This window comes from Prionailurus viverrinus, chromosome C1 (assembly GCF_022837055.1).
Source record: "Prionailurus viverrinus isolate Anna chromosome C1, UM_Priviv_1.0, whole genome shotgun sequence".
NCBI classification, from domain to species: Eukaryota; Metazoa; Chordata; class Mammalia; order Carnivora; family Felidae; genus Prionailurus; species Prionailurus viverrinus.
This window is the reverse complement of record NC_062568.1, coordinates 22,807,296-22,819,288: the sequence shown is the minus strand read 5'-3', so window position 1 is coordinate 22,819,288 and position 11,993 is coordinate 22,807,296. Positions and strand designations below refer to the sequence as shown.

At 34.0% G+C, this 11,993-nt stretch overlaps 1 protein-coding gene across 1 annotated transcript in view; it reads left to right on the top strand.

The window, feature by feature from the left end:
* Nucleotides 1–465: 465 nt before the first annotated feature.
* Nucleotides 466–11,993, top strand: part of PTH2R (parathyroid hormone 2 receptor) — a 51,128-nt gene continuing 39,600 nt past the window's right edge. Inside the window, exons 1-3 of the mRNA XM_047871603.1 lie at nt 466–576; nt 685–806; nt 9,209–9,306. Coding sequence (XP_047727559.1) covers nt 729–806; nt 9,209–9,306 — 176 coding nt within the window. The 5' untranslated portion in view covers nt 466–576; nt 685–728. The remainder of the gene's footprint in view (nt 577–684; nt 807–9,208; nt 9,307–11,993) is intronic.

Below are 11,993 nucleotides of genomic sequence, written 5' to 3'. Positions count from 1 at the left end.
AGAATTTTGTTTAAGATGAGTGTTAGACTTAAACAAATGTCTAGAATTATTGGTAAAAAAAAAAAAGGATCACTGGTAAAAAGGCAAATCCAAATCTTGGAGCTTATCTGTGAAGCTCAATCTGTTTCATATATCATATTTTTTAGCATCAATTTTTTTAAAATCTAGAGTAAAAAAATGTAGCTACAACTATAGAAGCTGTTCACAATGAATTCCAATGTTTCTTATATATAGTAATTGCTATAACTCATATATAGTGGAATCACTAAAATATTTTTAATTTATGCAAACCAAATGTTCTTATTAGTGGACCTTTAAGGAGGCTGTGTGGATGAATCTTAGGACATTTGCACCTAGTTTCACAACTACTAATTTGTTTTACATTTTGCTGCAGGTATTTTGAGTGCATTTAGTGTCTGGTTCCAATTGCATTTTTATTTGCTTTTTAATTTTTTCCTTTATTAGAGGGAAATTGTTTCCCAGAATGGGATGGACTCATTTGTTGGCCCAGAGGAACAGTGGGGAAAATATTGGCTGTCCCATGCCCTCCTTATATTTATGACTTCAATCATAAAGGTATTGAATTTTTCTGCAATGATTAATTTGGAATAGAAATGTACTTTTCCCCCTAATGGATGCCAAGGGAACTGAGCAATCTCAATGTTTTTCTTCGTGTCTTTACAGGAGTTGCTTTCCGACACTGTAACCCCAATGGGACGTGGGATTTTATGTACAGTTTAAATAAAACATGGTCTAATTATTCAGAGTGCCTTCGCTTTCTGCAGCCAGATATCAGCATAGGAAAGGTAATGATATTGGGGTGTCTGGGTGGCTCAGTCGGTTAGGGATCTGATGATTTCGGCTCAGGTCATGATCTCACGCTTTTTAAGTTTGAGCCCTGTGTCTGACTCCACACTGTCAGTGTGCTTGGGATCCTCTCTGTCTGCTCCTCCCATCCTATCAAAATAAGTAAACTTAAAAAAAAACGGGAAAGGTAATCATATTTTTGTATTTGCAACCCCCTAAGGGAAAACAGAATATTTTTATGCAGTTCTTGGTTGTCAACTACTATATTTTTTATTTTTATTTTATTTATTTATTTATATATTATATATTTATTATATATTATATATGTATTATATATATATTTATATATTTATTTATATATTTATATATCTATATATATTTATATATATTTATATATATAAATATATATATTATATATATTTATATATATTTATTTATATATATAAATAATATTTATATATTATTTATATATTTATATATTTATTTATATATTATTTTATTTTATTTTATATTTATTTATATTTATTTAATTTTTATTCTGGGACACAAAGATTATAAAAGGTAAAAGTAAGTTTGGAATCTTTTTAGATATCTAGTTAAGGAAAGGTGTAGGACCTAAAACATTCTGTATTTTCTTTAGGCTAGAGTTATCTGGCTGAGATACAGGCATATATACTAATAAATATGTGTCCGTGTCTATTATGTTATAGCACATTATGTTTATATTATATTGTATTATGCTATATTACATTATATTATGTGTAAAAATTGAGATAGGTAGTCAGCAGCAGGATTCATGACTTGTTTTGTTACCTATGAATGGTTCCATCTCATTTCACTCTATATTCCTGAAGGAGATTTGTATTTTTAAGATGTATTTTTCATTTCATAAGATTAGCCAGTAGATGATTTCATTAGTATATGAAAGATTAGAGTTGTAGAATTACGGAGCAGCAAGGGCATCCTATAGGTCTTCCAGACGACACCTTAATTTTACACGTGAGTCAACTCAGAAGCAGAGACTTTGAGTGTTAGATTGACCCAGCTCGCTGATGACAGGATCTAAAGTGGAATCCTGTTCTCCAGATTTCTCATCAGTGCTGTTTACAGTATAGCAATCATATGTAAACTTTGGAAACTTCTAGATAATCAATTTTAAGTGATATATATGCTGTGAAAGTCATGCTTAAATTCCTATCACTCAGCCCTCGTAAGTAAAATTCTTGACGTATACGCATATGATGTTAGGAGTGAATATGATAAATAGATGTATAAATTATTTCTATGGTGACCTGAGAACAGTCTATAATACATAAACTGCCAGCATTAGACATTTTTCTTTATGCTTCATTTTTTTTTTTTTTTTTAGTCGGGGGTGGTGAGTAGGGAGAGCAGTAAGGGAAGCGGTGAGTTGAAGATGTCTTTGATTTTGCACTACTAGGATTTCCTTTCTTAACTTTCTTCTTTTCTGACACATAGTGCTATCACCTTAATGAACTCTAGTAAGTTGCTGAAAGAACTTCAGCTTTGTATTTCATTGTTGACAAGCTTCTTGCATAAAATTAGTCAATGTGAGGAGATGATGTATTCCACTGTGGAGCTAAAACTAACAATGAGTTAATATTAAATGCTTCAAAATAATTTTAAATTCATTGACACAAGTAAACAGTATTTACTGTGATGAATTTATTTGTGCATTAAATGATGATGCAAATATTCCACAGCTTTTAAATGGCCATTCAGTTAAATCATGGTTTTATTTACACTGAACTCTACTCTTACAACCACTCTTTGTGATTACTATATATTCCCACAATCAAAGTAGCCAAGGATGGTAATACACCCAACTATGTACTAGTTCATGTGAAAATGATCTAAACATTAACTGAGGAGCACTTGGGTGGCTCGGTCAGGTAAGCATCCAACTCTTGATTTTGGCTTAGGGAGTGATCTCCAATGTTTGTGAGTTCGAGCCTCATGTTGTGCTCTGCACTGACAGTGGGGAGCCTGCTTGGGATTCTGTCTCCCTGTCTCTCTGTTCCACCCTGATTGCTATCTCTCTCAAAATAAATAAAAAATAAGCTTAAAAATTAACTAAAAATTTTGATGAATTTTGTTAGCATAAATAATTTTATCTCCTTAATTAAAAATATAAAGAGTGTTTTCGATTGTTTACAACCTTTAAGCAATAATTTGAGAAAACTTAAGAAAACTAAATATCCCCTACTAAGAAAACTGGATATCTCCTGAAGTTTTGATATACTCTAGGGCAAAGTGATATTACTTATTTATGGGGTATTAATTCTTAATGGTTGTAAGGAGAGCTTTTGTATAAGGAATAAGAAGTAAAAACCAAAAGAGTGTGCATTAAGAATAAACATTTTTATTGAGGAAAATAAGATGAAGATATTTTACACATCTATTGTTTTGTTCCTTAAATAATTTCCTTATTGTTGGCTTGACAAAATGAGACAGTTTCTATTAGTAAAAAGATGGGAAGGAACTCTTATGATAAGCCATAAGGTTATTAAATTTTTGAGAGTATTATACTTAAAATAGTAGTATACTCTAAAAATTACCATATAATACATCTCATTTCTAAAGGCTAAATGAACTTCTGGAAAGCAATCTATATGAAGCAATGTATATGAAAAACACTTCAAAGTGGTCATAAGCTTTCATCTTATAATGTTATATCTAAGGTTCGAGTATAAAGATTTGGACTGGGGGGAATTGAATGGACAAAATGTTCATTGAACCACTAATTATTATAGTGAATATTCTGAAGAATATAAGTTTTCAGTGAAGCACCTTCCAGAGAAGGTTAAATAAGCTTATATAAATGTTTTTTGTAAAGACTTTGTGGCCTTAGGAAGTTCCTTTGCTATACAGTTCACAGAAAAAAAAACAGGTAATAAAGTTGTATGTATATTAAGAATGTAGATGTTCAAAACAATAGAATATGCTTCATAGAGATAGAATGAAAAGAAATACACAAAATACAATGCTTCTTTTTGGTTGGTAGGAATTCGGGAGATTTTTCCTCCCCTCTCTTTTATATTTTACACATTATCCAAATATTTTCTATAGAAGGTTTTAATATTTTATTAATTGATAATAAAATGTAGTAAACATTTTTAAAAAGGAACAAGAGGCAAAATCTTTTGTTTCCAGTTAGGATGTAGGAAGCTGTAGGATGTAGGAATAGATTGAATAAGATGCAAAATTGTTAATTTGTAATAACTCATGATGAGCTACGGATGCCAAGAACTCTAAATGATCCTAATTCTGCAAGTGGGAAAGCCCTTCCTATAAGAGACCTGTGACTGCTGTTTATCGCTGGGTTTGTAGCAGAGAGGAACAACCACACCATCGAAGGGGACAGAAAGAAAAGAGCCAGGCTTTTAAACCAACTTTTAACAGATAAGGGTTGGCACGAGGGCTTAGATTTCCAAGAAGTGAGCCACATTCACAGTGAGCTTTCACCCACCAACCAGTTGTTTCCCATGGGGCTTCACTGAGTGTGTGGAGGCCGTGTGCCAAAGGCTGGGGGTAGCACAAGTGGGCTAAAAGAAATCCCCCAAGAGTGTATAGGGCTCTCAGAATGAGAGGCAGCAGTTAGCCAAAGGCATAGGACAGAACAGAGGCCCCGTAGGGCCTTCACTAGATGCATAATTGTACAGCCCATATGCCAGGGAAGGGCAGGAGAGCAAAGCAAGATCGCTAGCAACTCAAAATGCTGACGGATGGTTCAAATAGCTGCACAAGTTCTGTGGCTTGGAAAATGTCAAGCATGCTAAAATCCATATAATGGCCACTAGAGGCTGCTGGTGCTAAGATCTCCAGGTCTGCTGAAGGAGTCTTGATTCTGCTCTCGAAACCTAAAACCAGGATAAAAGGAATCACAAAAAACATAAAACAAAAAACTACAACAGAGCTCAACTCAGCTTAGCAACAGAGTAACTCAGCCTCCCTAAAGAGCCCTGACAGAGGAAAAGGCCTGCCCTTTTCAGGCTGTTACCATCATATACTTTAGTCCCTGTTATTCAGTTACTTATGGGGCCTGGAATGTAACACAAATTATAAGGCAGGAACCCAAAATCTCTAGTAAAAATAACAGCAGAAAAACCCCCCAGATGATCCAGATGTTGGAATTTGCAGATGAGTACTTAATAATAACTATTAGAAATATGTTAGATGATTTAGTGAAAAAGGTAACAGATGGAAAAATCAGATAAATAAAAACTTTAAAAAATAACAAATTCTAAAATTGAAATATTCAGTTCAAAAATGAATTCATTTGATATTCAACAACATACTGGATACAGCATGGTAAAGGATCAATGCACTTAGGGGTGCCTGGGTGGCTCAATAGGTTAAGCATCAGGCTCTTGATTTTGGCTCAGATCATGATCTCAGGGGATCATTACTTTGAGCTTCGAGTTGAGCTCTGTGCTGACAGTGTGGAGCCTGCTTGGGATTCTCTCTCTCTCCCTCTTTCTATTCCTCCTCCACTTGCACTCTCTCTCTCTCTCTCTCTCAAAATAAATAAGTAAACTTAAAAAAAAAGAAAATCTTAAAAGCAGAAAAAGAAAAATGGCACATTATATCCAAGGGAATAGCAATAAAAAAGATGCCTGCCTTTTAGTCAGAAACAATGGAGGCCAGAATACAGTGGGATAACATCTTTAAAGTGATCATATGCATTAAGATAAAAGTAAGAAAATGATACATTGCAGACAAAAAAATATGAGAGAATCTTTCTCATACCTTCAGTATAGGAAATAATCAAGAAAGTTCTCTAGGGTAAAGAGAACTTTACCAGACGGGAGCATAGATAGGTAGGAAGGAATGAGAGGTACCGGAATGGGTATAAATGTGGATAAAAATGACAGACTAGGGGTACCTGGGTAGCTCAGTTGGTTAGGCGTCTGACTTTGGCTCAGGTCATGATCTCACAGCTCATGAGTTTGAGCCTCATGTCGGGCTCTGTGCTGACAGCTCAGAGCCTGGAGCCTGCTTCAGATTCTGTGTCTCCCTCTCTCTGCCCCTCCCAACTTGCTCTCTCTCTCTCTCAAAAATAAATAAACATTAAAAAAATTTTTTTTAAAACGACAGACTAAATCAATAAACAAAACTATTCTTATTATTTATTGCTGTTTTATATCTAATCTTTATATCTGTATCTATAATTTAATTCATTTAAAAGTCTATTGACTGCTTAAGGCAAACATAATAGTCTCTTATTAGGGTTTATAAATTATGTAGACAAAATCTAAAAGGGACATAGTCTGGGAAGCAAAATTGAGTATACAATTGGAAACTTTAGTTTGTGAGATAGTTCAATATTATGTAATGTAGGCTCTGATGAGTTCCAGATGCATAATTGCTAAAAAATAGCACAAGTGCAGTTTTAAGAAATAATTGGACACCCCTCCCCAAATGGAAGGTAAGGAAGTAGGTATAGAGGAACGAAGAAAAGGTAAGACATCTAGAATGCAAATACCAATGTGTTATATTTAAACCCAACTTTAGCAATGATTGTATTCAATGTAAATGAAGTAAACAGTCACTTAAAAGGCAGAATGGGTAATAAAAGTATGGCTTAATTATATACAATCTTAAAGAAATGTACTCTAAATAGAAAGATACAGATGAATGTGAAGATAATAGATTGGTTGATATCAAAAGGGGGGATAAGTTATATGCAGAGCATACCTTAAGCATAAGAGAGTTGGTGTGACTAACTAGACTTTTTTTTTTTTAACCAAACAAAATTTTATTTGTTTTTAAAGGTTCTTTTCTCCTCACTCTGCATTTGACCTTGTAGCCTCCCAAATGGTTGACACATATCTATGGGTAAAGACCCAGCACAAATTCATGCTGAATGTGTTTATAGTCAGGGGTTTTTCAGACACATTTTATTTATTTATTTTATTTTATTTTTTAAATTTATATCCAAATTAGTTAGCATATAGTGCAACAAGGATTTCAGGAGTAGGTCCCTTAATGCCCCTTACCCATTTAGCCCATCCCCCCTCCCCAAATCCCTCCAGTAACCCTCTGTTTATTCTCCATATTTAAGAGTGTGACTAAGTAGACTTTAAGACAGTATTATCTATGTGGAAGGACATATAAGAATGATAAAAGAATCCATTTGCCAGGAGGAAATAACAATCCTAAATATGCATGCATCTAGGGGCTTCATAAAACAAAAATTGTCAAAGCTAAAGGGAGACATCATCAAATCCCATCATATTGGAATTTATAAAAATGCCATTCTGTCAGTAATTGGTAAAACAATTATGTAAAAACTTCCATAGAATATCTTTCAAATAATTTGATTAAAATGACATTTATAGAATACAATAGCCAAACACTACAAAATTCACATTCTTTTAAATTACACACCAAAGGTTCAAGTGTCAATAAATCTCAAGATTAAAATCATACAGAGTCTATTTTCTCAACACATACAGAGTCTATTTTCTCAACTAATTGAATTCAATTAAAATAAAATATGTAGACAGTTTACAGTATGTGTTGGAAATATGTGACCCATGGCAAAAGTTTAAACTGAATAATTATCAAAGCTGAATATATCAAAAATTGGGGGAAACAGTAAAAACAGAGCTTTTTTATAGCTTTCAATGCTTAATTAGAAAAGAAGAAAGGTAACCATTCAATAATCAAAAGTTCCACATTAAACTGTACACAGTAATACCTACAACAAAAGGAGACATCAAAATGGAATTCTACAAAATTTTCAAGTAACACCACAGCGTGGCAGGAAAAATAAAACAGAGAAATGAAAAATAGAACAGAAAACAAAAAAATAAAATAATGGACTTAGCCTTAACATATCAATATTATATTTGAAAAATGGTTTAAATATACCAATTAACAGAGATTGAAGAAATCTATTAAAAAACACGATCCAAATGTATGCTGTTTACAAAGTTTGGAACATTTCAAATATAATGCTATACATAGGTTACATACGTACCATACAATACTATTTGGCATAAGAAAGAACAAACTTGATATATGCAACAGCTTGAATGGATCTTGAGGTCATTACTCTGAGTGAAAAAACCAATCTCAAAAGGTCTCACACTGTATGATTCTATTTCTATAACATTCATGGAATTACAAAATTTTTTAAACTTAAAATTTTTTAAATATTTATTTTTGAGAGAGAGAGACAGAGCACGAGTTGGGGAGGGGCAGAGAGAGAGGGAGACACAGAATCTGAAGCAGGCTCTAGGCTCTAAGCTGTCAGCACAGAGCCTGAACGGGGGCTTGAACTCACAGACCGTGAGATCATGACCGGAGCCGAAGTCGGAGGCTTAACCGACTGAGCCACCCAGACGCCCCTGAAATGACAAAATTATAAAGGTAGAAAACAGATTAATGGTTGCTAGGTGTCAGGGATGCTGGGGAAGAGGGGGGTAAATGTGACTCTAAGGGACCCCACTCTGTGGTGGTAGAATAGTTTTGTATCTTGATTGCATTGCTGGTTACAAAAATTTACATATGTGGTAAAATGATGTAGAATTATAAACACACACATTGCACCATGTCAGATTTCTGCCTTTGACATTTTAGTATAATTACGTTAAGATGTAACTACTGGGGGATACTGAGTGAAGGATACATTGGACGTTTTTTACTATCTTTTCCAGTTTTTGTGAATTTATAATCATTTAAAAAAATTAAAAAGGAATGGATCATTGATTCATGTAACAATATTGGTGAATATAAAAAACAGTATGTTGACAAAAACAGTATATACTATTTAATTCTTAGTCTAAGAACGGTCAAAAAATACATGAAGTACATGAACAGATGATGCCAATTTGTGATGACAGAAATTGGAACAGTAGTTACAAGGGGATGAATGGTGGGTGGGTTTCTGGACTCTCAAGGGGCACAGCACAGCTGGTTTGTCAAACCCATCAAACAGTTCATTTGAGATCTGTATTTTATGTAAATGACAGCTCAATAAAAACTTAAAGAAAGCTAGAAATAGTATTCCAAAAATGACATCATTTTTACCAGTTTCCTCTTAGAATAGCCATGTAATATGTGTTTTGTTTACTTCAAATATCACATTAGATATACAGCTCCACTAATTAAAGTGGACAGCACAAAAATTCATGAAGTAAATATTGCAACATTTAATTTTCCCTCAATTAAGCAAGAAATGTCAAAGATTATTATATCTTTAACTCTGACTTGAATTTAGGAAGTAAAAGAAAGATCAGATGGATAATCAATGTTCTGTAAATGGGATAACACATTGCCTGTCTGTAAACAGGGGAAGACATGATTCTTAAGTTTATGCACATCTACTTATTTGTTGAAACCTATTTTTCTAATTAAATCTCTTCCCCTTCAGCAAGAATTCTTCGAACGCCTCTATGTCATGTACACAATTGGATATTCTGTCTCCTTCGGTTCCTTGGCTGTGGCTATTCTCATCATTGGTTACTTCAGGTGAGTGATCCATTACCCCTTTTTCTGTGAAGGGACAGGTTCTGTTTCCTATGTATAGAAGATGTAAAGGTGTCAAAATTTCTGCCCCCAAATATTTTTCTCAGTGCAAGTTTTTGAATTCAGCCTAGTGTTATGATATCATTTGGCTTTGAAGATTTATTTTTATGAGGAAATTCAGGGTTTTTGTTTTTGTTATTGTTTAAAAACTAAAAAAATCTTTAAAAGCATCAAAGCAGTATGAAACCAGTAAGCCAACAGATCTGCAGGACAGTGTATTATTTGCAAAGTGATGCATGCAAAGTGGAGCAGAATGAGTTACAAAAATTTTCATTCCTGGTGCAAAGACTTCATTTTTCCCAAATGATTTTGGTGCCATTGGACAGAAATTCATTTAAAATGATTTCCCAAATTATCTGATGAGATAATCATATTTATTGCTTCTTTTGTGGTTTATTTTTTATCCACTGGGACTTTTGCCCGATTCAATTCAACTTAATCTAAATCAATACAAAATTTTGAGCACCAGTATGGAGATTAAACAGTGCACAGCATGTATGGGAAAGGTATACTCATGATGTTTGCAGCTAGTTTGTGACTCAAGTAGCTGAGAAAACAACTAGTATACAGTGTGAGAAGTGCTATGATTCAGGTGGTGGATGGTAATTTGGGAGGGCAGAGTAAGAAGAGGAGGAAAGACCTCCCAAATGAAGTGAAATCTCAAAAGACACAGGAGTATAAATAAGATTTAACCAAAAAGGACCATTGGGGAACAGAGTTTATATCAAGAAAAGATTATATCAAGAAAATCATGGAATATTTGAAAATTCAGAGTTGTGGTGTAGGTAAGTGATGGGCAGTGAGTGAGACAGGAGAGGTAAGCATGGTTGAGGATGTTTTGAGACCTGAAGGTTATATGAAGAAATTTGAACTTTATCCAAAGACCGATGAGGAGCCATTGAAGAATTTTAAGCCGAAGAGTGACATGAAAGGTCACTTGTAAGGTGGAGGGTGAGTTGGTGGGAAGCAAGATAGGATCATTTGGAAGAGGCTGTCAGAATAACTCCGGACAAGAAGATTGTGGCCTGGCCAATATCAGTGGCTTTGAGGATTGGCTACAAATGGAAGGTTTTGAGGTACATTCATTAAGACAATACGATTTTAAGAATTTAGTGCTAAGTTGTGTGTGGGAAAAGAGATGAGGGTAGATGACATATTTAAAAACCAAAATGTTTTATGTTTTGTTTCTGAGCATCTTACAATCCCCTCTTCCTTGAAACTTCTCATATGTATTTCCTGTTTTGTCTTTCTCTTTTGATTTATCATTATCTAATGTACTATCTGATGTTTTACTTATCTTTTTATTTATCTCTTCCTCTAGAATGTAAAGCTACATAAGAGCATTAATTTTTTTCTGTTTGCTCATTGTAGCATTCTTAGTAGCTGCAATGTACTTGATATGTAGTGGTGCTTAGTAAATATTTGTTGAATTAATAAATAAATGACTAGTTTAATATTCCAACTACTTCTTCTAAAATGATTACTCCTATTATGGTAGTATAGTTTACATTTTCAAAACTTTTTCTTTATTGATTCACTAGTCCATCTACTCAACAAGCATTTTTCTCTACCATATGATAGACTCTTTTTAGTACTGATGGAGGACAAGTTAAGATATGTTGCAGACTGGAAAAGGAGTATATACACCATTGAGAGAGACTGACTCATTAAATGATTATCAAATCAAACAATGTTAATACTATAATACAGGTTTTTATAAAGGGTATTGGGAACACCAAGGAGCTAGTCCAAAACTGACTAGATGACAGAGAGAGACTTCCCAGAACAACTGACATGTGAACTGATATTGCAATGATGAGAAGGAATTCAGTACATTCCAGAAGATGGGAACAGAATGTGCAAAACTCAGAGACAAGAAGGAGCAGAGTAGATGCTGGGAACATAGAAGAGTCCAATGTGAAGGCAGCATTTGATTCATAGGGAGAAGTGGCCAGGTAGCAATGGCCAGGAAGAAACTAGATTTAGTGGCACTGGGTTTTGCAGGCCCTTGTCAAAGGCTTTGAGTTTTGTCTTGTAAGGGTAGAGAATAGGGAGCTAATGAAAATTTTAAAGTAGAAAGGGAACACAATAAGATCTGTAAAATTATGAAGGGGTTCTCAAAACAGCCTTGTGAAATTGGCTTGGCAGTATTATCCCATTTTAGAGACCAAGTAACTGAAGCTCAGTGTCCAAGGTCACAAGGTCACAGGTGGTCCAGTTGGAAACAGAACCTTCATCTTCCAACTCCTATCCAGAGTCCATTCCAATATACTAAGCGTAGCTCTGGTTGTTTAGAATAATAGGTGAATATTTATGAGGAAAAAAGCTACATAGAATTTCGGGAGGATACAAATCACTAAGTAGTAATTCTTCAATTTACATGGTAATTTATCACTCTATTTAACAAATTCTTTCTAGATAGTACTTTTTATACAGTTACTGTACTGTATAGCAGAATGGTATACAAAAATTTGAGAAACTCTGTCTCACAAAACAAAGTACTTTTTTATAGGATAGTAAATCATGTTGAGTCTTCTAAAAGTCAATACCTATTTATACACTCTGATGGCACTATTCTCAGTCAATGGTTTCCACAGACACCTGAAAACCTATCTGGTCAAATCCCACTT